Source organism: Leuresthes tenuis, unplaced genomic scaffold (assembly GCF_036924035.1).
Source record: "Leuresthes tenuis unplaced genomic scaffold, fLeuTen1.0.hap1 SCAF_8, whole genome shotgun sequence".
NCBI classification, from domain to species: domain Eukaryota; kingdom Metazoa; phylum Chordata; class Actinopteri; order Atheriniformes; family Atherinopsidae; genus Leuresthes; species Leuresthes tenuis.
The window spans coordinates 35,639,623-35,667,352 of NW_027325362.1; the positions used below are offsets into that span (position 1 = coordinate 35,639,623).

Consider the following 27,730-nt stretch of genomic DNA (forward strand, 5'->3'; position numbering starts at 1 on the left):
GTGGCATGTCAGGTGGAAGACCTACTACTCTACACTCCTCAAGATCTGAATATGTTTTTTCTTAGATACTATTCCACCTCTGACTTTGTTGCCTTAAGCTGCCCTCCCTTTTCCTGTTTAAACAACCCTTTAACAAGCTTAGACGGGTCCCTGTAAAACGCAGTCCTTCAATTAAATTAAATTAAATTAAATTAAATTAAATTAAATTAAATTAAATTAAATTAAATTAAATTAAATTAAATTAAATTTAGTTGTATTTATATAGCGCCAAATTACAACTTAAATAATATAGTCCAATTCAAACCAATTGGAGTTCAATTCATTGTAATCGCTAACATCCATCCATTTTCTATACCGACAGTCCGTTAATCGGGTAGCGGGTGGGCTGGAGCCTATCCCAGCAGTCATCGGGCGAAAGGAGGGGTACACCCTGGACAGGTCGCCAGTCCATCACAGGGCCACATAGAGACAAACGAGACAAACAACCATGCACACTCACACTCACTCCTACGGACAATTTTAGAGACACCAATTAACCTAACATGCATGTTTTTGGACTGTGGGAGGAAGCCGAAGTACCTGGAGAGAACCCACGCATACATGGGGAGAACATGCAAACTCCACACAGAAAGGCCAGGCAGAGATTGAACCTGGAACCCTCTTGCTGTGAGGTGACGGTGCTAACCACCGCGCAGCCTTTTGCTAACATCCAATGAAATCCAATTAATTAATTTCAAAATAATCCAATTCATTCATAAAGAGCCAATTCAAAAACAATATCCTAGCTAAGGAAACCAACAGATTGCACCGAAATGTGTCTTCAGTCCAATCTCCCGTCCTGAGCGTGCCTGTGGCGACAGTGGAAAAGGAACGACTCCCTTTTAACAGGAAGAAACCTCTGGCAGAACCAGACTCAGGAAGGGTGGCCATCCGCCTCGACCAGCTGGGGTTTGAGAAGACAGAAAAGAGGGAAAAGAGGGGGAAAAACACCATAACACCATTCAAAGGATACCTGTTGGAACAGGGAAACAAGTTAATGACGACAATAATGTCAAATGTACATAAAATCCATCCATCCATTTCCTATACCGTCAATCCGTCAGTCAGGTAGCGGGTGGGCTGGAGCCTATCCCAGCAGTCATTGGGCGAAAGGCAGGGTACATGTACATAAAATCATTTTAGAAATTAAACAGGGGGAAAAAGAGAGAAAAGTGAGGAAAGGTGTGACAGATGAGCCCCCCCAGCAGTCTTAGCCTATAGCAGCTTAACTATGGGATGTTTCAGGATTACCTGAGCCATCCCTAACTATAAACTTTATCAAAAAGGAAAGTTTTAAGCCTAATCCTAAAAGTGGAAAGGGTGTCTGCTTCCCGGACATTTACTGGCAGCTTATTCCACAAGAGAGGGGCCTGATAACTGAAGGCTCTGCCTCCCATTCTACTTTTAGAAACTCTGGGAACAACAAGTAAACCTGCAGTTTGGGAGCGAAGTGCTCTGTTAGGAAAATATCTTACAATGAGATCTTTAAGATAGCGCTTCAGGGAGAAATGGTCTAGTTATATAGTTACTCTAGATGGTATTTCCTTGGCTTCTAGTTCTACAGTGAGGAACCTTGGAGTTGTTTTTGACCAGAATTTATCATTTGACGCACATATAAAACTGGTTTCTAGGACTGCCTTCTTTCACCTTCGTAATATTGCTAAAATCAGGAACATCCTGACTCAGGGAGCCAATGAAGAGAAGCTAAAACTGGAGAAAGATGATCTCTCCTGTTAGTTCTCATCAGAACTCTGGCTGCAGCATTTTGGATCAGCTGGAGGCTTTTCAGAGAATACGTGGGACAGCCCAATAATAAAGAATTACAGTAGTCCAATCTTGAAGTAACAAATGCATGGATGTCAGAAACTGTTAGGACACAGGACACACTTGCAGGATAGGTTTCAAAGTAAGATAGTTTATTGTAAATAAATATCTTAACAGGTCTCCATTCAGTGAAACAAACACTATGAAACACTCTATGACACTGAACTCTTTAATTAAAGTAGAGACAGATGTCTGTATAAAACTTTATCAAAAATAACATCAACTCCACTCAGGGAGGGAAACAGAAAATCTTATAAAATTTTATACTTAAATTTACACTCTTTTCTAAAGAGGCAACAAAGAAAACTCTCCGTCAAAAGGAGGAACTAGAATTGTAAACTTTAATTCTATAATCAAAATAACTCCCTAAATGGAGGTACTACAAAAACTATTACAAAAGGTAACCATGGAACATGACAATGGAGCAGTTTTTCTGCATCACTCTGAGTCAGGATGTTCCTGATTTTAACAAAATTTTAACAGTCCTTAAATATTCTTTCTTCTTTCTCTATATCCTATGATATTCAGCTTATCTGAGTATTGCTAGCCTGTTTCTCAATTCTTCCTGCAAAACATTAATTCCCTCCCTCTCTTCTTCTGTAGCTCATTTTCACTGCTTTCTTAAGTGAAACATTCTTGAAAGATGCCTAACTTGATGTTCCCTTCAGAATATAGTTTTAGTTGTAGGCTTTCTTGTAGTCAATCAAGACAGTGCACAGATTTTTGTTCGCTCCATTCATGAGTGATAATCCTGTGATGTTTAGGTCCAGTGGTCTGAGTGGTCTGAACCCCTCTCATGTATTGAGCCATGTGCCTACTTATCTTATCCTTTATGATGGCTGACAGGAGTGTCCACGTTATACACAGACAGGTTATTGGCAGGTAGTTGTATGGAATTGCCCCCACCTGTGGATCTTTTATGATCACGATTGTCTGATCTTGGGTTAACCAGTCAGAGTGTGGTACATCCATTAGCAGCTGATTCATTTGTGCTACTAAACATTCATAGAGTGCAGTTAGCATTTTAGCTATTAGGTGTGTACCATGTCAGGACCTGGTGCAGTCCAACTCTTTATACTTGAGAATCTTTTTTTTAATGTCTGCCACTGTGATGGCCATCACTTCTTGCTCTAGGACACTGCTGTGGTGAGCTCCCAGACCTATGGAGCAGCATTGGCATTAGGTGACACCTCTTTCTCCCATATACTCTTCCAGTATTGTTCAGTTTCAGCCTTGAGTGAGTCTATTATCACCTTATTACCTGGCCACTAAGACTACACTTTGGATGATACTATGGAGAACATCTAATTTATTCTGCTAGCTACTTCTCTGATGTATTTTTTCTCAGTCAAGTGGCCAGTGCAGTGAGTCCTTGAACAGCAGCTTCCGACACCTCAGATATGGACACACTGTAAAATATAACATAGCTTTTCAACTTAAAAAAATGAGTGAAAGGGCTGCTTTCAAATTTTATGTGAAATTAAAAACACATTTTTGTCTTAACATTAGTTTGTTATCTTGAATACAATTTTTTTTATATCAACATCTGATAGTTATTTTGATTTATATTTGAAAGTTGATTTAACTTATTTTGGTTGTTATTTTAACTTGAATATCTTTCAGCCCAATTAAAAATTCAACTCAATTAAAAGTATAATTATAAATAACCATTATCTTGGCTATAAAGTGATCAAATTTGAATAATTACTTTAAAAAGTACCACGAACCAGGTCGTTTCTAATTCGTTCACATCACATTGGTTCATCAGATTAGCGCTACATTGGTGAACAGAACGCATTTTAGTGTACGGCAATGCAAAGGGTTCCTTTGCCCAAAGGGCGCTCTGAGCAAAGCTGCTGCAGACCGGTCAGTGGCAGCATTCCTGGCTAGGATAGGCGTGAATGCGATGGGAGGGGCAGCCAGCAGCAGCAGAAAGTCTGGGGTCCAACATCCTATCTGTTGAAGCTCACTGCCCCCCTCCCAATTCACATACCCCTAGATACTAACTGTTAGAAGCGTGTTTTGAACACATTTTCCCCTCGAAATTAGAATCGGAAAGGGAAGATAAGTCGAGGGGGACCCAGATTTAGCATTGTGGAGCTTGTTTCTGTTGCTTTTTCCTCCTTGGCCCGGTGTACGAGTCAACCAGGAAAATTGCTTGGTGTAGCTGTATCGGAGAGAAAGCTCGGGAGGAGGTTAAACTGCGGGATAAGATGAGTGAAAAGGACACGGCGACAGAGAAGATAACAACGGGTGAGTTAGCTAATTTCGTTACACCTATTAATTCTTTCTTAGATGGTAGCAATGGTCATCTCTGATAGCAATTAATGCGCGTGCACGTACGCAATTTCTCTTCGCTGTGGTCAGCAGTGGGTCGTTCACGTGTACTCTGAGATTTCAGAGATGAGTGGTCTAGGTAAAGGCCGTGGACGAGGGGTATTATTGCACCGTGGTTGAAGCCAGCTTTAAAAAGTCTTTGTGACATCTTTTGCGGTGTAGGCAAGCTAAATTAGCTTTGACGCTCTGCCTGCGCTTTTCAAATGGTAACCGCAGTGTACAGGACCTCGCCTTCTGGCCTACACGAAGCGGCGCTCTCAACAAATAAATGGCTATTTTAAAAAGTTTATTAGTGCGGCTTGGTTTCTGTTTGAGAGGTGGGTCAATTCGTATTTAGTCTGCAGGGGGGCAGATACATCTCAGCTCGGTCTACCATAACGGTGCAGTTTGGTCACGTGGCCTGTCCCGTCGGAGTTGTGACTCAATGCAGCAAAGTCTGCAGCATGTGCTCAGGTAACGCAGTGCTCATCACCCGCCCAGATGGAGCTGCCATGGTGTCTGGCCATGCTACTACAGCCTTGAGCTTTTTAGGCTCAAATGTCTACTAGGTGAAACCGAAAATGTTTTTGTGTTCTAAGGGGCTGAGATAAGTAAACTTTCGTATACCTGCAAGTGTCCATAGCCATCGAATTCCACAGTAAACTCTCTGTTTCTATAGGCTCTAACGTATAGTAAACCATTTATTTACACATCAAATGTTTTCCAAATCCTCATACTGCACAATTCGGCATATATTAAGAAAGGTTTCTCTGGGATCCCAGTACTTGAATGCCTGCAAGGATGAGAAATCTACCTGATTCTTTAAAAATCTCTTGGTTAAACGTCCATAAGTTAAGTTTGCCTTTTTTTTAAGTTCCTCTCTAAAACTTGGTCACAGTCCAGCATTATGGAATGCAACTCACTGAATACCTTAGAAACTGCCCCCACATGATGTACTATAGGAATGATCGCTAAAAATCAGACTTTTATACAATTTTAATTCCTAAAGTTAAGAAGTGTTTCTTGTGTTGTTTTAAAGCAACACTTTTAGGACACATTGCATACTACAGCTCTGAATACTGTTGTTTTCAACAAGGAAGCTACATGGTGGGAGTACAAACCATGTGTGTCGTCAGCAGATAGATGTACTTTGCTCAGTTTCTGCTTTTCTGAATGTGGAGCTTTTAGAAGCAACTTCTAAGCAGTTTGTTCATAATTGTGTTGTCTGTTCTTCACACGTTAGGTTTGATTGATCGAGCCAATTTTTGAACAGTACAAGTAATTATGTATAGAATTAATGGGGCACTCCGGTATTTTTAAACCTATACCTTATTTCTGGCATGAAATATGTTTATAAGAGGGCTTTCTACACACTCGTCTACTGGGATGACGTCATCGACGCCCGCCGCTGCAGCACAGCTCATTCACTCCGGTAAGAACGTCCATCGTACTCAAAGTTGTCGTTCACGTTGTCAAAATGATAAATATCCTGCCATGTTGCACAAAACTATCAGCAGCAAACTCTGTGTGAAGTTAGCCGACTGTCACAGAGCACGGAGTGAATAAACTGTGCTGCAGGGGGGCGTGTGGATGAAGTGGTCCCAGTAGAGTGCCTGTGTAGAAATCCCTCCGTTAGCTCTCCTTTAGCTGCAAGTAGCCACATAACAGCAGCTATGAGCTAACAGAGCTATAGCACACGTTCATTCATTCATTCTTCTTAAAGTATTGGTGAAATAAAGACAGATAATGCCTTATTTAGAGGCTGCATCCTCTAAGCCCCGTTCACTCCGTTATATGGATCGCGAGGAATCTAAATGAAAGACAAAATTTCAGACTGGTTACGTAGCGGCAGCTCTTGGCATCCATTTTGTATCATGCCATGTGTCCTGTCCCCTGCATGCTCCACCCAAGCACCACCCTCCACCTAAACCAAGCAGGGTATTTCTAGAGGTGCAACGTCTTGTTTTGTGTGCTCCATGTGTGAGAAGGCATGTCTGTTTTTTAACCATGTGTAGAAACAGCTTCCTTGTGATTGTGGTGGCTCCTGTGCAACATGAAGTCTGCATCACTCTGCTGATCTCCCACTTTAGTGCGTCTGCTCAAAAAAGTGCAATAATTCGGAGCATGATGTCACAGTGATGCACAGAAGTCAAACTGTGCAGACTGGTTATTTGTTTGTAAAGTTAACTGGTTTTGGGGTTTAAATCATGTTTAGTATGTAATAGAATCATTTCTTACTCTGACCAAACATCTCTAAATCAGATTTAACAGTGTATTTGTCTAAATTCATTTACTTATGCAGTCTTTGAGCTAATTTGTGTTTTCATTTTCAGAGCAGCTCTTGGAGGATAAAAGAAGTCCTTTGTTCATGTTGATTTGCTTGGGCCTCTGTGTTCTCATTGGGCTGAATGAAAGGAAAAACTTGCATGATGTTAAATGCAAAACATGCAATTATAAGTGCTAATGACAAAGAGCAGGGTTTTGTGTTAACTGCAGTGTGCCTTGTCTGTTTTTACAGAAAATGCTAAAGGCACATCCCTACGACCATAAGGTCAAACGCATTATAATTCCAGTATTGCCGACAAATCAAAGTGAAACATTATACTATTATTGATAGTGATTAAAGACCCTAACAGGGCTGAACACTATATTGTTTCAGCAAGGACTCTGTAATGTGAGAATTCTCAGAAGTCGCACTGTGGGATTTTCAAATGTCAGGGTAACTCTGCAATGCTACAGTTTTTGTTATGTCATACAGATGAAAAACTATGAGTAAAATTTGTCTCGTATAGCATCATTTACTCAGATTTCAAGGTCCTTGGATATGCAAACTTTATCGTTTGTCGGTTTGTTATCGGAGAATGAGTCTGCATGCACACAGTGAAATAGGTAAGGACCAGGAGAACAAATGCTGCTTTGTCACCAGTGAAAGAAAGTAAAGCGCACCTCCTTGTATGATATTGTACAACTTCTACAGCCACATTTGAAGTTTTAAATGCATCTTACATTGCATTTAGGTTGTGGGAGTTCCACAGAAAGAACGAAAATCCAACGAAACATAAACACAGCAGAGAGTGCTTTGTGATGGTTGGTAATGTCAACCACAACTGGTCTCTCTTGAATCAGGTTTATCAGTTAGTTTTCCCTTTCTTCACTCCTCAGGGCCATGCTCTTGTGAAAGAGTTGCCTATTTTGGAGAAATGAAGATGACAAATGAAAGAGATTTTTACTGTCGCTCTCCTTCTTGTACTGTCTTGTACTGGGCTGAACAGCCCATCAAAGTGAGGTGTCTCTCTCTCTCTCTCTGCTGCTGACAACCACATTCAGTGATGCTTCAGACATACCTGACAGCTGATTGCTGACTTGGTGAATAAGAGTAGGGCTCTCATACACCAAGCCAACAATTGGCTATTTTAGCCTTCAAGCTCCTTTTAGTTAAATTAAATTCAGTTTATTTATGTTGTGCACAACAAATGGGATCTCAGGCACTCCAGTGATGCAGTTCAATTCAAGACTATTAGAGTCCAATTCATTGTATTCATAATCCAATAAAATCCAATTAATTGAATAAGAAATTTAATTAATGCTGGGATGCCCCCAGCAGTCTCGGCCTATACTAGCTTAACTATGGGATGTCTCAGGGTCATCGGAGCCATCCCTAAGCTTTAACAAAAAGGAAAATTTTAAACCTAATCTCAAAGTTAGAGAGGGTGTCTGCTTCCTGAAGCCAAACTGGCAGCTTATTCCACAAGAGAGGGGCCTGATAACTGAAGGCTCTGCCTCCCATTCTACTTTTAGAAACTCTGGGAACAACAAGTAAACCTGCAGTTTGGGAGCAAAGTGCTCTGTTGGGAAAATATCCAACTATGAGATCTTTAAGATATGATGGAGCTCGGTCATTAAGAGCTTTATATGTGAGGAGAAGAATCTTAAATTCTATTCTGAATTTAACAGGGAGCCAATGAAGAGAAGCTAAAACTGGAGAAACATGATCTCTCCTGTTAGTTCTCATCAGAACTTTGGCTGCAGCATTTTGGATCAGCTGGAGGCTTTTCAGAGAATATGTGGGACAGCCCAATAATAAGGAATTACAGTAGTCCAATCCTGAAGTAACAAATGCATGAACTAGTTTCTCTGCATCACCCTGAGACAGGATGTTCCTGATTTTGGCAATATTACGAAGGTGAAAGAAGGCAGTCCTAGAAACCAGTTTTATATGTGCGTCAAATGATAAATTCTTGTATGAGGGAACACTGTTCACTGTCACTGCCATAAGTCAGCACAAGGTCGAGGGTGTGATTAAGGCAGTGAGTAGGTCTGTGAACACTTTGAGAAAATCCAATAGAGTCTATATAGAATTAAAGTTAATATTTAGGCTGTCATTTTCAACATCTACATGAATATTAAAGTCACCCACTACAATGACTTTATCTGTACTCAGCACTAACTGGGATAAAAACTCTGAGAATTCAGACAGAAACTCAGAATAAGGGCCAGGTGGACGATACACAACAACAAACACAAGAGGTTTTTGTGATTTCCACTTTGGGTGGGAAAAACTGAGAATCAGAGATTCAAAAGAGCTAAAACTAATCTTGGGTCTAGGACTGATTAGTAACCCTGATCTGAAGATAGCTGCCACTCCTCCTCCTCTGCCTGTGGTTGGAGGAACATGAACATTTAAATAGTCAGAGGGAGTTGATTCATTAATGCTAACATGATCCTCCTGCTGCAGCCAGGTTTCTGTAAGACAAAATATATCAATATGATGATCACAAATCAAATAATTCACTAACAGAGACTTTAAAGGGATAGATCTAATATTCAGCAAACCACATTAATTTTTTATTTTTTTTTTTAATTTTGTTTTAATTTGGGTGGGGTGGGAGCAGACACAGGTGGGTAGCTGCAGAGAAGTGTGTGAGACTATAACTCTGCCCAAGACTGCAGCTCCGCTTCAAATTCATCAGTCGAACCGTTTTTTTTATAAATGTTTTAGAGAGATGCTACAACAGCAGCGGGAGCTTTTAGCCTTATTCAGAGAGGAAGCTGCTATCTGGGAGTTAACTTGTATGAACTTTTATTGGCTGAGTATTATTAAAGAGTGTAAAGTGAATATAAATATGTGTTTTGAGTTTGTCAGACTAAAGAAGAAAGTGTTATCAATCACCCAGCCAAATTTGAATGATTAACAATAACAATAAGTTTATGAAATTAGGTGTCAAAATCGGGTAAGAATGAGCAGTATTCTCAGCTCCAGGACTGTGGGGCGGACGCTAACCACTGCACCCTGGTGATAGTTATAACAGCTGTTCACATGGAGCCATCAACATGAGGAATAAATACTCCGAAATTGAGTGTGTTTCATAGGCATCAAACTAAGACTAAAAAAACAGTCCATCACACATTACAGGGCTGCCAGACCTGTGTCAGACTTCCCGATACGATATATATATATTATTTTTCTTTTTTCAAATTACCGTATTACCTGTCGATTATCATTGTGCTGTCAGATGGACTGCACTCAGGGAATGAGGCCAAATTATGTCATGATTACATTCATGCTAATATTACACGGGCATGACAGGGAGAACATGTAAAATCACTTTCAGGATTTGCACATTCAGCAAAATGCATTTAATTGCCTAAATTTACAGCATTGTAAGCACATAACTTACTTACACTCTCTGAGTGTAAGAGCACATAATGCCAGGGCGGTGATGACGGCACCCGAGAGGACGTAAGCCGGGGAGAAAGACGGTCGGTACGGCCCCCCTGACCAGCCTCAACGGACTGTTCAGGAATCCAGACTTTACCTGGTGAGAGTTGGTGAAACCATCGGGGGTAAAGTGGACAGAGACGGGTGGTGGTGATTATTAACGTTCCACAGTAGCTCCTAACAAAATCGATCCGCTCTTTCTTGATGCCGTTGTCAGTTGGAAATTTAAATAAAGTAATGGAGCCACTACCCTGGTGTTTGTGGCATCCAGGGAAGATGAACGAGGAGGAGACATGAAGAGTTAGTTACAGTTGTTAGCCAGCTAGCTGCAAACTACCGTGCTATGCTATCCGAGACTCGAGACCGAGCGGGAAAACCACCGAGGCTGAATGGATTAATGCTACTACAGCAGCAAGGGCGGGTTAATGCTAAACACTGATTTTAGACCCGCCCAGACCCGCTCCACAATTCCAATCGAAATGGTTGAAACGCTTTTTTGTTGAGAAATACATTTCTGATCTATTTAATGTGTTTAGAAGAAAATGACTGAATTCACTTCACACGTCTTTAAACAATATCACTGTAAATCGGTGTGGGGATTTCCTGCATTATTGCGGATTATTTGAAATGACATGCATTATCAGTAACTCTGCATTGAAATTCAAGCCTTGTAACCAATTAATACAGAGGAAAAACTAGCCACTAGAGCAACTAGTACATACCTAACATGTATGTCTTTGGACTGTGGGAGGAACCACTAACCAGAAATGTTCTTGCTGTGAGGTGACAGTGCTAACCACGGCACCCTCATGCTACACTGCTCTCATTTACATATTTATCTGTTGTGTTCTGTTTATGTTGTTAGAAAATCTAATAATTATTGAACAATGTGATACTGTCTTACAAAATCCCCTTTGAAGACAATGGCTGTGATTTGAATCGAGGTTTATGTATGTATAAATAACAAGGGAAAAGTTAGAAGTGACATTTGCTCTTTATTTGTCTCACACACATTTATTATGCATTGACTGCCATGAACTCAGTTGAATTTGATGCCATATTAGTTTTCCTGGGTTGTTTAAACTTTTTAAGAATGTTGAAATTGGTGCTGCTGACAGGTTGGGCCTTAAAATGCGGTGCGCCTAATGTATGAATTAATTCTGGTTGTGCTTTCTAACCTAGAACCGATTTTATGTGGTACACGGCGCTCATAAATCTGTCAAAATGTTTTAGCACAGCCTTGGTAAGCTACAAAGCTGCACTGCTTGATGGTTTGAGCATTACGGGCCACCGTAGTCACGAGCCTCACGGAGTAATATGATCTGTGCTTCAACATTAAGGTGTGTGCATTCATTCATTCATTTTCTATAACATTGCCCCAAAAATGGCTCCCGTTAAGATTTCAGACTCTCCGCCATCAGTCACGCAGTACAACAAGTGAGTTGAATAAAGTTTGACTTGTCTGAGTTTTGTTTCATTTAATGCGCCTTATAACCCGGTGCGCTTTATGTATGAAAATAGACCCGTTAGCTGTCAATCATTGATATTGTGCCTTATAACCCAGTGTGCTTTATAGTTTTTCTGGAGACAGGCAGCTTTAACCCATTAGTTGTAAGAAGTGATTCTGCATTAGAATTTTGAGGAGCTTTGAAGAGCTGGTGCCCCTTTGTTAGACTTTTGTAACATAAAAATCTTTTGACTTGAAGTTAGACTCTTCTTCTATTTCTTTTTATTGTGGAAATTGTTCCATTGATTGTTATTTAAATGCTGTGGTGCCAATGATTCTTTTAGTGTCCTACTCCCCGCAATACATAGTTCAGTACAACAATGCAGTGCATTGTGACACAGGATCTTTGTGTCATTCGGAAATGATCACAAATAGCAGTTCTATCAGTCACAAAAGACAGCAGAGGCTTTGCATCTTAATGCGAAGTGTAAAAGGCAGTTAATTTACATAACCATGCTCAGTCAATGAAATGACTTTTAGTTGCTGACGTCATTCTGTGAATTGCGTAGTAGTGAGGAGGAGTGTTATCAGACAATTCAGATAATTCAACACCCTAGCTGCTGACTTCTCCAAGTTTGAGGTTAGACTTTTCTTTCAACAATATGGTGGAAAAATGTCTAATTTGTGAGGAAAGATTTTTTGTGCCTCCGCATTTTACCAACATCTTCATAGCAATGTCCTGACATCTACTGCAATCACGAAACATTCGAGAGATGTTCTGGAGCAGTGGGACCTGAGAATCTAAATATCTGCTGCATTTGCTCCTGACTTCTTGCTAAGATTCCCACCCAGCCCCCAAGTAAAATTTCAGACAAGGGGCGACTCAGCTTGTTGCTGACAATCAGAGGAAAACACGGAGACGGAGCTGCGTTGTGACTGAGCAGCAGGAGAAATACACACAGGCAGCTTTACAGGGGGATGAATGGCATTAGATTATATCAGAATTAACAATAGGCTGATTTTATACCTCGTTAAAAAAAAAGATTGATATGAATTAAAAAGTCAATACATTGCCCAGCCCTAGTTGTAAGTAATCTATGTGGTACTTCCTGTCAAGATTCATGCAGCATTTTCTTGAAAGTGATAGTGTGGATCAAGCAGTGTCAAGGCTTCTCATTTAGAGATGAGACCATTCAAAGTCATCATGATGCTTGAAAGAAAAATATGTCTAAAAATAACTCTTGTAACATTTGTGTTAATGTGGAATAAGTATGAATGAATAGTTCGCAGAAAATAATAAGCAAGATGATGACATATTGTCATAGGATACGTTTACAACTATCATTTTAGCAGGTTAGGGTTAATACTGGTTTCTATGCAGCCAACATCATAGTAGAAACCCTGTGTCTCTGCCTGAGTTCACCCTCACTATGGCTGTCTTCAGCAGGAATTCTTTTCCAACTGTGATCTCTGTGGTGTTGGGTAGAACAGCAATTCACCTTCTAGATGAGTCTGCATGTCACTCACCACTAACAACTCTTATTTTTTCTAAATAGTCTAATGTCAGTGTAATCTTAATGTAACCAAGATCCTACAAATCTAAGTAAATTATGCTATATCAAATAGGTAAATCAGCAATGGAAAAAAAAATAAAAAATTGCATTTTCTTTTTGTTACTTGAAGAAAACATTTTGATGTATTGTGAGGTGTTAAAGACACAAGTTTTTTTACTTGACATGTACAGCTTTGTGATGAAATGAAAATATGATTAAATTAGATTAAAATCCCAAAGGGTTATTATATTGTTGCAGTTTTTAATGTAATCAATACAAGCTTCCATTAAGCTTTTTTTGTTACTCATTGCTACTGGCAGGAAAGACCCACTGTATCTTTCTCATACAGTGATCATAACCAATCAGCTTTTATTGCTGAAACCTCAATTATGTCCTCATTAAATTGATTTAAATTCAATACCAGGCGAAAGTTTGGCTGATATTGAACATCTACACACATCTATTTCTTTAAAACAGTAGGTATGTCCAAACCTTTGACTGGTCCTATCATTTCAAATGATATGGAAGGAGTGACCCAATCACTGCCCCCACTTGACTTAAGTAAACAAATCTATGTTCTATATTTATGGGAAGAAATGGACTGTTTTCAAGATTTTGTCATATCTGTTGCATGCACAAAGTAGAGAAGCATGTGAACTGGGGAAGAGGAAGAGAGGAAACGGCACCCATTTAGCAAACAAAACACATTTTCTACACCGGTGAAAAGTTTTATGGTGACACTGTTTCACATATTCTCTTTAACATTGTGTAGAAGTATTCATTTGTGACGCATTAAACACTTAGATGCACATCACAGACCGACAATTCAAAAGCAAAATGATGAGTCTTCACCGAGTTGATTTCATGCGTCTTGGGCATGTTTGGTATTTAAATCAAGTGTTTGGTTTTAGGTTAAGCAATTCAACCAATAGCTGAGTTTCCATTTAGTTTCAAAGCGTCTGAAGCAAGCCTTTGAAAGCTACAAACAAGAAATGTGAATCAGAAACGTTTCCAAGACTGGTTTGAAGTGAGTAAAGTAGGTTGTTCGAGTCTTGGTGGTCTTCCACAGTAGAAGTAGTAAGTACTAACTCCTGGGGAGGAAATGCAACAAATACCACTGTAGACATCCACAAGTCGAAAACGGAGAGTGCTTTTCTTGCAGAATTACTTTAATTTCTGTGATTACCTGTGATATTATGTCATAGTCACGTGAGTCTGTTTTTGCAGACTCAAATCGGAAACAGCTTGTGAGTTGCATCATGTTAATCTTTGCCAGCTCTAACATGATTTTTCATGCCTCCTAAAGCATTCCTAGACTTCTTTTAAACAAACAAAAACTACCTTGAGCAAGCGGATACATTTTTGTTGCAATTGTGTAAGCTTTTTTCTTTTTTTTTTACAATTTCCATTAACTTTTTTTTTCCACAAGAGAAATAAAAACCCATTCACAAATTAATCAATCTAAATGTGCTGAAATCTTATGTCACTGTAAAGCATGCAACAAAACAATTTACCTTCTCCTAATCTCTGTCTTTATCTTATAGTTTACTTCAACTGAAAAATATTGCAAGAATCAAATCACTACTTTCAGCCAACTCAGGATTCACCTTATTTTTCTCAATTGTAACTCCCTTTTAACATGTCTAACTGACTGATTTAAAATTTTTACTATTCACACATACATTTCTACTGGAATGATACGTTCGTACATAGCAGATGGATTGGGACCATGTGTTTGCCTCTTAAAGCTGAACAGAGTCACTAACTTATACAGCAGTATCAGGGCAACATTGGTGTTGGACCTCAGTCCAATCTCCTCCTTCAGGGCTCTCCATCGAGGAAAAGCAACACCGATGCAAATTCTGCTTAGTCTTCTCCTTTTGTCACTCTCTCTTCGCCAACAGACCTTCTGCCATATGGGAAGGCCTTTTCTTTGCAGTGCGATCCACTTCTTAACCTCTTGGTCGCTTCTTCGGGTTCTCCATCATGTTGCTTCTAGCAGCGCTCTCCTCCCCCCTCCCTTCTCGTTGTCAGGTAAAACTGAGTAGATTGCATCATTTCCTGTGCGTCCCACGACACCAAATACAAAAAAAGAAATACTGAAAAATACTGCAAGGTTTTAGAGGACCCGAACGGCTTAATCAGCGTTGTATCATCTCCTCTTGTAGTGGCTTGAGTGAAATGGATATTTATAGACACGTAGTTACACACTGCAGCTTTAAGTCTGTAGTAGATGGCTGCATTGGGACTGGGACCCAACTCAAATCTCACGGGAGCAGGCGGTATGAACTTTGCTGTGGGTGGGTGCGGGTGGATAAAAAAACCCACTGCAGGATCGGGATGCAGTGTTGCCAGGTCAGGGGTACGGTAATTATCGTATTTGTATGATAATTTTGCCCTGTGTACGATGTACGATCAATAATCCCAAAAAAGGCCAAATATATGACAATTTGACCATTCTGTGAAAGTGTGGTTGTAATCAGCATAGACATATAAAGACATCTTAGACACAGACATCTTTATGTCTATGGTAATCAGCCTGTCGCAACTGTCTTTTGGATTTTTTTTGTGAACCCTGAAGGCATTTCCATTTCCATGTGACAAGTTTCAAGTCAATCATGCTTTTCTATGTGAGCTACGAGTGACGTGCATGCGTTTGCCTCAGAAGTTCCTAACAGGAGGTGGCCTCCAGGCCTCATGATTTGGCTCACGATAATTTCCCTCAAAATACGATCATTTTATGTCTCTGGTACGATAATACTACATTTCCCACCTGGCAACACTGTCGGGATGTATCCTAGCGACAGGATGTCAATAAATGATGTGGAAAGGAAGCTCAAAGAAGGTCTTTACAGCACAAAGACAAAGCAAGGCAAGTCTGACATTTGGAGAAGTTTCTCAATTGTCCATGAATCTCTTTATTAATAGAATTTTTTAATTCTATTAATATTAATTATTTATTAAAAATTATTATTTATTAATCTATTTAATATTTTTTTATCTCTTTTTTAATAAAATGACGTGTTTTCTCCTGCAGAACGGGAGAAGACACAAAATCAATGCATTTCTATTATTGTGCGGGCATAAATTCTCTAAGTTTTGCGGGTGCGGGCGGGAGTGTAACACACACGTTGTGGTGCAGGCGGTAATGGTCAGAAATTCAGCAGGAGCAGGATGAAGAAAACAGTCCCGCGCAGGGCTCTAGTCTGTAGACCAAGGCTTGGTATTAGTACCCCGTTCTAGTTGTAAATGAATCTTTTCTTGAAATTTCCTCTTTCATGTCATCAAGATACAAGAATTTAAACTCTATAGCGAATACCATGGGACATACGAAATACTTGATACTGTAGAAGCAAAAATGACGAATTACAATACATAAAACAATTGTAATGAATAGGGCTTCAGACCAACTTCTACCAACTTGAATTAAATCAATTTTAACTAAATAGTTTTTTTCCTCATACAACCAGGTTGTAAATTCAATTCACTTCAATATGATTCAATATGTACTTTATTAATCTGCAAAGGGACATACTATTACTGCAGTATAAATAATTATTATATATATGTTACTTTTATGGTTAAGAAAATAAAAATCAGTTGACAGGTGGTTGAAATCTTCAGAAAATTGGGGTTTTGTTTTTGTAAAAAATTTTTTTACCAACGATATACAGTGAGCATCTGATAGCAATATACCTACAGGTGCTATATTCATTGACCTTTCTAAAGCATTTGATATGGTTGATCACTATCGCCTTTTAGATAAACTACATTCTATTGGTCTCTCTACAGAGTCTTTGCTATTTTTCAACTCTTTTCTTCATCATATAAGTCAATGTGTTTTTTTTTCAGGGCAGCCAGTCAGACTTTAAGACTATTGATATTGACAAAGTTGTACCTCAAGGTTCATCTTTAGGCCCTTTATTATTCTCTATTTTTTTCAAAGACCTCCAACAAATCTGTTCTGACAGTCAAATTCACTTATATGCAGATGACACTGTAATATTCTCCTCCTGTTCAGACATTTCACAAATTCAATATTCAATACAGTCTGATTTTAATCTAGTCCAAAAATGGCTCTCTGTCAATAAGCTTCTTTTGAATAAGAATAAATAATATTTTATGTTATTTTGCACTAGACAAAATCATTTGCCTTTAACAAACAAGTGGTACATCAACTGCCTCCATAGTACAGCACTTGAAAAAGTTGATGGATTTAAATATTTAGGCCTTTGGCTAGACTCTCAGCTATCTTTTCAACCTCAAATCACCTAAATCACAAAGAAATTTTATGGTTGTCCTGAAGTCACTTTACCGTTCTGTTGAATCTTTTTCTTTGCAAGTCCAAAGAAGAATTGCAACACAATTGGTGCTGCCAATTATTGACTATGCTGATGTTATTTATCGCAACACCCCAGAAACAAATCTTCATACTCTAAACACTTTATATTATATATATAAACACTTTTTTGAATTTCCCCCACTGGGGGATGTATAAAGTATTTTTCTATTCTATTCTCTATTCTGATAGTCTTTGTAGATTTGTTCTGAGGTGCCCATACAGGACCCACCACTGTCTAATGTATGAATCCTTGAATTGGCTGGCTCCCAAAGCAAGAAGGAAATTTCATTGGTCATTATCTACTTTTAAGTGTATCTATTTTAATTTCCCTCAGTATCTAAAACAATACCTTATTCCTTTTTGTTCACAGTATAGCCTAAGACATACTGATAATTTATTTTTCTTTACCCAAAAATCAGGAAAGAAATTGGTCACAGCACATTTAAGTTTAAAGCTCCATCAGACTGGAATAAACTATCGCAATCACTCAGCTCTATCACTTCTTTTCAGATCTTTAAATCATCTTTATGTATTTACCGTCAAACATCCTGCTCTTTTTTTTTTTTCATTTTGTTTTTTTCTTGGACTCAGTCTGTCTGGACCTACATGCCTGTTGCTTGTGCTCGAGTACCTTATATTTAGATTTACCTACTGTGCTTTACTTTATGCCTTGATGTTGTGTACACTATCTGTATGTATTTTATAGTATGTAAGAATATATATGTACATGTATAATGTGTAATATTGGCTGGTTGGTGGAAAATAAAATAAAAAATAAAAAGAATTTAATCTATATATCTACGCATAACTGAGTCTTGGTTACATGGTGAACTTTGCAACAGCTGGTCTAAGTGCACCTGGGCACAACAATTTTAGAAAAGAAGGATAGAGGTGGGGGAGTGATATTTTATATAAGGTCGCATTTGATATGCAAACAAATAGAATAATCACTTGTAAATAGCCTAGAATGTATTGGTCTTAATGTAACTCTCTCACCACAAATGTGAATTACATTGATTGGAATCTATAGGCCTCCATTGACTTCTAATAGTTTTTATGAGGAACTACCTGCTGTTCTTAAATAATGTAACTGGAAGAAGGAGATAATTTCAGTTGGAGATTTTATTATAAACTGGTTTGACGAATCAAATTGTAAATGGCTCAATTCGTTAACTAATAGTCATGATTAGTCCTAATTAATCAAAGGACCCACTAGAAGAAGCAAATAATTTGAAACATGTATCGATCTGGTTTTTAGTAATAGGTGTGATAGAATTGAAAAGTGTCCAATTATGATAACAGGTTTGTGACCATAATTTGATACTTTTCTCAAATCCAAACGTTTGTCCTCTTAATAAAACATCCAACCAGTTAAGAGTACGTAAAAGTGAATAAAGTAACCTAGAAGCTGCACTGGTATGAAATCAGTTGGTCTGATCATCTCTCACATGTAAACGTAAATCAAAATTGTAATGTATTTATGGTGGTTATCCAAGAAACAATGAGTCGATTTCAGAAAAAGTTACGGTAAGACCAGAGGAAAAACATCTTCCTTGACTAAACAGTGTTATTTGGACGTTAATGAAACAGCATGCTTATGCTCTTAAGACTAAAACAACACATGACAAACAAATCTTTAACTCACTTAGAAATAAAGTAACTTAAGAAATTAGAAATGTAAAAGCGAATTTCTGTTTTAAAATGATAAGTAATATAAAATGTAATGCCAAAGAAACATAAGGAAACTTACAGGAAACATTGCAGCAAAAGGTAGCATCAGGGAAATACAACTGCATAAGGAGGTGATCGATGACCCAAATAAGATTGCAATGGTCTTTAATTAGAATTTTCTAGATTCTGTTTAGAATTTAAGTTCAGAATTACAAGCTCCAAATATAATATTGATTAATACTGGCCCTTGTTTTTGACCTGTGCACTTTATCTCAGCTGTAAATAGCACAAGTAGTTGTCCTTAGACATGACCCTGTTACGCTACCTGTCTACCATGAATGTAAGTCACTTTGCATAAAAGTGTCTGCCAAATGCATAAACAAAGATGCTTTTTGTATGGTTACAATTTTTCTAAATGATCCTAAACAATTACAGTCACTCATTGCTCCCATTACGAACATCAGAAATCAATCCACAAATGAAAATATCTTCTCAAACTGCTGGAAATGCTCAGTAATCACACCAATTTTTAAAGTTTTAAAGTCTGGAAACCCTACAGAAAACTACAGACCAATATGCATAGCAAAATATCTCAGGGGCGGCTGTGGCTCAGTGGTTAGAGTGGGTTGTCCAATAACTGGAAGGTTCGATTCCCACTCTCACTGCTCAAAGATTGGTGAACTGACAGCTTGAGGGATGTCAGTCCACCTCCCTGCCACGTACCCCCATGCTCCCCGGGCGCTGTGATTGGCTGCCCATCATTCCAGTGTATGGCATCTGTTGCTATGAGTGTGTGACCCTGTGCAAGTGTGTGTTCAACAGGTGCCACCCTGGATGGGTTAAATGCGGAGGAGTATTTTCATGTATTTACACGACAATAAAGTCTAAATCTAAATTACAGTTAATTTAATATTCATTCAATGTAGTTTGACTTTAGAAACACCATTCAACCATTCAATCACTATTTGCTTTCTCCTGGGAAAAAATAAGTCTGAGATTGATAAAAAATTATGTAAATAGATCAGTGTTTCTTGACTTTGGCTTTGGATACTGTCAATCACCAAATTTGAATGAATAAAGTATCTTGTTTAAATTTCTCTCCATGCACTATACAGTAGATCAAATTATACCGGATACAAAGAAGACAGTGTGTAAGAGTACAAAATATAACATCTATGACTTGTGAAAATCATATAGGTGTACCTCATGGTTCAGTTTTGGGACCGTTATTAGTATAAACATAAATCATCTTCCAAGTAGCTGTCCATCAAATGTACAATGCCAGATGTGTGCAGATGACACACTTGTGTATGTCAAAGCAAAAAAACACCAAATGGCTCATGAACTGTCATCTGCAATGTGCAATGTATTGGACTGGCTGCAAAAGTCTCAAATGCTCCTGAATGTGTCAGAAACTGTTGGTGTGGTTTTTTTTTCAAAAAGACAGTGGCGACAATGAAGATTCATGTAGCAGCTGGATTAGGCTTTGGGCAGAGATTTGGTGCAGACTAACCAGGTGTTTTTCACCCACAACAAACAAATAACATCATGACACACATAGACAGATCCCTGTTTGTCAGGTAGCCTCAGCTCATAGCAGCAGTAGCCACTGGTATTAATTTACAGCCTTTTGTAGACAAACACAGATTCCTTCCCAAGCTCTACCATCTAACAGGGTAGTTTGGCTCAACAACATACGCACAAATGACCTTTACAAACAACTCAGAAAAACACAGGACAGTACTAAAAAAATCCACCTAAATTTGTGATTTCTATGATGAAATTAATGTAAAGTGCTGTTGAAAGTAATGACAATCTTCATTACACGCTGTGATGATACAAGGAAGTAAACTTGAAATGTTTTATATTTTTGAATTTCTACACTTTAAATATTTAGGTGTTGTTATTGATTGATTCATCATTAATTGTCTAAATGATCATTTAGGACTATGGAGTCACAGGTCTGAATGCTTGTCTATTTGAAAAATGAACCAACAGTTCAAAGGCTTGAGTGACATAAGAAGGCAATAGGCTGCTGGAGTTTCTGATACAGTAAAAACTCTGTTAGGTTAGTTTTCTGCTAGCGACAAATACTGACTCAATGTGCAGCAGTGTGCAGCTACTGTTAAGGAGGGGGAATGTCTACAGTGGTGCTGTGTGAAGTTGTCTGCTGCAGCAGGTGAAGACAGAGCCACTGGTATCTATGCTGTTACAAAATAAATATCTATTTAGATACAAAATGTTAGTATCCATTAGCATCTGAGCTTAGTTTCTTTTGATAACCTTGTTCTTAATCTGTTCTTATTTTCTCTCCTTGTTCTTAACTTTATTTTGATATCAGGTTGTTTGTTTCACGTGTATTTTTGTATATTTATGTTAACATGTGTGCGTTTATATATGTAAGCATGTTTGCACGTAATGGATGCCTCATAAGGTGCATTTAGAAGACAGAAAAAGTGCAATTATTTTTGCGATTAACTGCGAGTTAATTATGGACAATCATTGGATATCACTGAATATTTGAATCAATTAACAGCCGTAATATCTACCTTTAAACAGTTTTCGTCCCCTTTCTCAAGCACTCTGTAACTGTGTACTTGATAAAGAAAAAGTGATAATGATAGCACTTTAATAGCAGTCAGCACCTTTTCTGTGTAAGCAGCTCTGATCAAAGTTCTCTATAACTCAAGATGAAATACACTGACTGGCAGTCAGCTAATGTTATTTTTGCATTTCTATTGGTGCTGCTAATGCAAACAGAAAATAATGCCCTTGAAAGTTTGTAGTTTATGGAGACACTCTTCAGTTCACAGTTTGCCTTAATCAGGACACAGAGCTGTATTCTGTGACAGTTCATAATGACTAAGTGGAAAAAATGAGTCCCCTGTCCCTCACTCCCTCACATATAATTGAGGAAAATGGGTTGTTAACTTTTTTTTTTCTCTTATCAGCTTAAAAAATCTGACCAATGTTAGAATAGAATAGAATAGAAAAATACGTTATTCATCCCCCAGTGGGGGAAATTCAAAATTAGTCGAGTAGCTCAAATTTTTTTCTTTTTAAAAAATATTTACAATGATTGTATATTAGAACAATAACAACAACAATAATAATAATACTAAATTAATAAAGAAATTGGAGAAAAACATGGAGAAAGTCAGCAATCAAAGGACAAAGGACCTCCTGAACCTCTCAGTCCTGCAGCACAGTGAGATGAGCCTCTCACTGCAGCTTACAAATGTTTATTATTCTCCAAAACAGAATATAATTTCCTCCTCCACAGCACTGAGAGGGTCTAGTCTTCCGCCTACTACAAAATTGGCCTTTTTCGTTCGTCCAGGCGCCTACAGTTTTTGTCTGTGGTGCAACTCCCCCAGAAGACCACAGCATAGAACAGTGCACTCTCACTGATAGTGTGATAAAACATGCATATCATGTCACTGCAGACATTGAAGGACCTGAGCCGTCTCATGTAGAGGAGACAGCTGTGGCCCCTCCTATTAACTGCTTCTATGTTGGCAGACAACTCCAGTTTATTATCCAGCACCACCCCCAGGTATTTGCAGGTCTGAACAGACTCTATCTCCCCTCCATCAATGCAGACTGACTGGCATGGAGTTTTAGATCTCCTGAAGTCCACCACCAGCTCTTTGGTCTTGGTAGTAGTGTTCAGGAGGAAACGTTTTTGTTTTTTTTTGGTCCAGCCATAGAAGGACTCCACAAGGTCCTTGTACTCCTTCTCCCGTCCACCGCGCACACATGCCACAACAGCCGTATCATCAGAATACTTCTGTATGTGGCAGGACTCTGAGTTGTACCTGAAGTCTGATGTGTACAGGGTGAAAAGAAAAGGAGCCAAAACAGTACCCTGCGGAGCCCCAGAACTGCATTCCAGTGTTCCAGAAACACATCTCCCCATCCTGACATACTGTGGTCTGGCAGTCTAATAGTCTATAATCCACGATGTCAGGGAGGGGGCCACACCCATACCTAGAAGCTTGTCTTTCAGTCTGGGAGGCCGTATGGTGTTGAAGGCACTGGAGAAGTCAAAGAACATGATTCTCACATATGAACCGGGCACATCCAGATAAGCATATGCCCGATGTAGCATGTACAGAATCGCGTCTTCCACTCCTATGTGTTTCTGGTAGGCAAACTGGAGGGGGTCAAGATCCTTAGCAACCTGCAACGAACAAGGAGTCTCTCCAAGGTCTTCATGATATGAGATGTCAAAGCCACCGGTCTGTAGTCATTCAGCTCCACTGGTTGCCCTAATTTGGGCACCGGTATGAGACAAGACGTTTTCCACAACACCGGGACTTTTTCATCTGAAGGCTCATATTGAAGAGCCTATGTAGAGGGGCTGCTAGTTGACCAGCACAGTCCTTCAGGCTCAGTATGCCTGGTGGTGGAAGCTGCCACAGAGGTGGAGGTGTAGCTGGGCTCAGGATACCTGGTGGTGGAAACTGCTGTAGATCTCCTACAGTGAAAGAAGTATAGAGCAGGGGCTTTCAAAGTCTGAGACTATGGGCCTCCCGCTAGACATTTTAGACATTTTATTATTTTTAATCTTTTTAAACATTCAACACAATTATCTTTCAAAAAAATAATTCAAATGTGTCTCATCGATACTCACGTTCTTACCATCACATTCTTTAAAAGATTTTTAAAAATTACTAACATCTTTTCAAACATTTTATCATCTTAACATCTTCCTGACGTTCCCAACCTGCAGGCTTATTTTAGGATTTTAACATGTTTTTGCCCTTGATTCGTAGTTGGGTAAAAGTAAAGCGAGAGGAGTAGTGAGCTTCAATTTCATGGCTATTTTCAAACTCTGGTTTCCACGTTCTTTCTTGGATTAAGCAGACTAAGAACTGTACTCACTCAATTATTTATAGGTTGTTTAAATATGCACACACAGCAAGAAAATAATGACTTTGCATCAGATCAAGACCTGTGCTACAGTGATGGCACTGCTCACATCAACTACCAAAAATCATTTGTTACCACATTGATGATCAATTTTTGTCTAGCTGGGGTTAAGGAAATTGCCTTTGGTAACCAGGCAGTATTTGAGTGGAGCTTTTGTTGTTATCAGATGTTGTTTTCCATTACATACAGACAGGAAGGAAAGCCATTGTTCAGCAGAGAGTTTTAAGGCATTTCCTGAGATTGTGACCTCTTTAGGAACCTGCCTCACTCACCCTTTCTGTCAGAGACTTCTCTCCATTTTTTAACAATGAAATACACATTGTTATTTGGCTAATGTAACATCTGTTTTTCCTTAAGTTTGCCTCGTAATGTCGAAATGTCAGGCAGATTAAAGTTAGCAGTATTAAGCTTACTTAAGAGACGTAAGTTAAGGGACCTAAGTTAGAGGTCCCATATAAAACAAATAGAAGTAGCATTGTCAGTCGTAAATTTAACTACTGCAGCCTCTAAACAGGTGGCAGAGAAAAAGACATCTGGTTCAAATATTACTGATATATACAAGAAGTCAGTTTGAAGCATTTTTTGACATCGAGCTGTTAATCATAGAGTTACTTATATGCCTTTAGGACTTTACTGCTCTTGGAGAAGAGGACCATTTTGTACCAGTCTCTATTGGTGTGTGCTACTTCTGTTGCATTGCATTTGATAGAACTGTAATTGAGAATTTCATGTTTAGGATCAACAACATTAGCGTTTACGGACACTGCTTTGTAGTTTTGTGAGGTATTATCTTTCAAATCTCACTCTGCTATTCAGAGTATTTAAACATTACCCTGAGTGACACTGCATAGAATAAGGCAAAGTAGAGAGTGGATTTTGTATTTGTATTTATTTTTTCTCTAAGTGTAGAGCCACCACTCATTTTGGTTTATATATGTATATCCAGGAAAATAAGAAATACGTGGAGCACTTTTAACTTTCAAAAAGTGCCATTATAAATGAAAATACAGTATATTATACAAAAATAACAGTTTTTGTTGAACTTCCAAATGGCTTATTATGCATGCAGAACATGCAAACTCCACACAGAAAGTTAAGATTTGAACCTGTAATTACTATAATCATATTGCATGAATACACAATTTAAACTAGCAGAGTTGCACCTGTTGCTGCCATCCCAACACGTCAATAATACTCATTGTTACTTTTTGTTTTTGTATTGAGTCCAAACCAATACATTGATTTATATGTTGGAAGTTAATGTGTTTACATCAATGACAAAAACTTCCAACTACTTTCAACACCCAAATTTGCCTCAGAGATGGACATTGTAGTCAATAAACTAAGAAGTAAGTCTAACAATTTGGGACCTTTTAATTCTATACATATTGAGCATGCAGGGGGGAAAATGGGGCCCAAAATGTTAAACTTTTGTTTAATAAATAATGTATAACATCTTCACTAACAGACTATGGCTTCCTATATCGGTACTGATTACTGTGTATCTGACTGGGGCTTAAATTATGTATCAAAAGGGGATAGATATCCTATAAATGATTACAAATTTAACTAGATTTGTAGATTTTGGAAATCTGTTAAAAAACATGTAGTATGGCATTGCACTCATAAACTATATTCAAGCTGATAGAAGAACATGTTGGATCAAATGCAAATATTTTCCAAGTGAGCAGTACTAAAGACTGAAGTACAGACCTTTGTAATGCAACATACAGTGCATCCGGAAAGTACTCACAGCGCTCCACTTTTTCCACAATATTCTGTGTTACAGCCTTATTTCCAAATAGATTAAATTAATCTTTTACCTCAAAATTCTACACACAATACCCCATAATGACAAAGTAAGACAGGTCAACATTTACATAAGTTTTTACAGCGTTTGCCATGACCCTCAAAAGTGAGCTCAGGTGCATCCTGTTTCCACTGATCATTCTTCAGAAGTTTCTCCAACCTGATCCAAATCATAAATCACAAATCATTGGGCATGATTTGGAAAAGCACACACTTTTTCTATAGAGGGTCCCATAGTTGACAGTGCATGTCAGAGTACAAACCAAGAAAATTAAGTCCAAGGAATTGTCTGTAGACCTCTGAGAAAGGATTGTATCAAGGCACAGATCTGGGGAAGGCTACAGAAAAATGGCTGCAGCATTGAACATCCCAATGAGCACAGTGGCCTCCATCATCCGTAAATGAAAGAAGTTTGGAACCACCAGGGCTCTTCCTAGAGCTGGCCGCCTGTCCACACTGAACGATCGGGGTAGAAGGGCCTTAGTCAGGGAAGTGACCAAGAACCCGATGGTCGCTCTGTGTAGAGCGGAGAACCTTCCAGGAGGACAACCATTTCTGCAGCTCTCCACCAATCAGGCCTCTATGGTAGAGTGGCCAGATGGAAGCCACTCCTCAGTAAAAGGCACATGACAGCCTGCCTGGAGTTTGCCAAAAGGCACCTGAAAGACCACGAGAAATAAAATTCTCTGGTCTGATGAAACAAAGATTGAACTCTTTGGCCCGAATGCCAAGCATCATGTCTGGAGGAAACCAGGCACTGGCACCAACAGTGAAGCATGGTGGTGGCAGCATTATGCTGTGGGGATGTTCTTCAGCAGCAGAAACTGGGAAACAAGTCAGGATCGAGGGAAAGATGAATGCAGCAATGTACAGAGACATCCTTGATGATCCTTCAGAGCGCTCTGGACCACGGACTGGGGCGAAGGTTCATCTTCCAACAGGACAATGACCCTAAACACACAACCAAGATAACAAAGCAGTAGCTTCAGGCCAACTCCTGAATGTCCTTCAGTGGCCCAGTCAGAGCCCAGATTTGAACCCGATTGAACATCTCTGGAGAGATCTGAAAATGGCTGTGCACCAACGCTCTCCATCCAACCTGATGGAGCTTGAGAGGTTCTGCAAAGAAGAATGGGGGGGCTGCCCAAAAATAGGTCTGTCAAGCATATAGCATCAGACCCAAAAAGACTTGAGGCTGTCGTTGCTGCTAAAGCTGCTTCAACAAAGTATTGAGCAAACAGTTTTTTATTTGTAACAGATTTGCAAAAGTTTCAAACAAACTTGTTTTACTTTGTTATTGTGGGGTATGTATGTGTGTGTAGAATTTTTTGAGGTAAAAGAAGAATTGAATCTATTTAGGAATAAGGCTGTAACAGGATATTGTGGAAAAAGTGGAGAGCTTTGAATACTTTCTGGTTGCACTGTAGAATCCTCTTTCTGGAGCTGACATGTAGGATTAGACAAGTGTTTCATGGTGGTTAGCTGGTTTCGCTACAGACAAACTGCAGTCATCCTCCTCTGAGGCAATGAATATTGCATACCAAGTGTCTGGCTAGAGAAAGCATTACGACAGAGATTCTAGGAAATCAGCTTCTGGGAGCCCTTAGAAGCTAATAATTTGTTAAATGCTTTTCTTACAATGGCACAAGTTTGTTTTGTTCCATTGTGTTAAAAATGATTTATCCGCCATGACAACAATAAAGAATGTTAGACATAAAAATGATTGGAAGTAAAGTTATGGATTGCCAGCTTTATTAGTAACTTCATTCAGAAAATATGCAGACAGATGATCCTTGAGTGTCTGTGCAAGTCTGTGTCTGCTTTAGATGCAGCCCAGCATATGATGTGTGTGTGTGTGTAGAGCTGCATCTGCTATCAGGCTGTTTCTTTGCACCGTATGTCAGGGCTAGCAGCCAAGTGGACACAGGGAGGTGGGAAGCGAGGGGTGGGTTGTCTCCTTCTATGCCTGGCATGAATAAATGGAACCTCGGATTTGATGAAGACCCAGCACATTCTCTCCTCAAACTCATTATGAATGTCGCTCTTTCATAGCAGATTTTTTTGTGTTTGTGCCA

At 38.9% G+C, this 27,730-nt stretch overlaps 1 protein-coding gene and 1 pseudogene across 3 annotated transcripts in view; both read left to right on the forward strand.

The window, feature by feature from the left end:
* The first annotated feature begins 3,772 nt into the window (after positions 1-3,772).
* hspa12a (heat shock protein 12A) overlaps positions 3,773-27,730 on the forward strand; it is a 79,170-nt gene continuing 55,212 nt past the window's right edge. For all 3 annotated transcript variants that reach the window (XM_072391588.1, XM_072391589.1, XM_072391590.1), the window contains exon 1: positions 3,773-4,116. In XM_072391588.1, coding sequence (XP_072247689.1) covers positions 4,077-4,116 — 40 coding nt within the window. In that variant the 5' untranslated portion in view covers positions 3,773-4,076. The remainder of the gene's footprint in view (positions 4,117-27,730) is intronic.
* LOC140313335 (uncharacterized) lies at positions 11,283-26,540 on the forward strand (annotated as a pseudogene).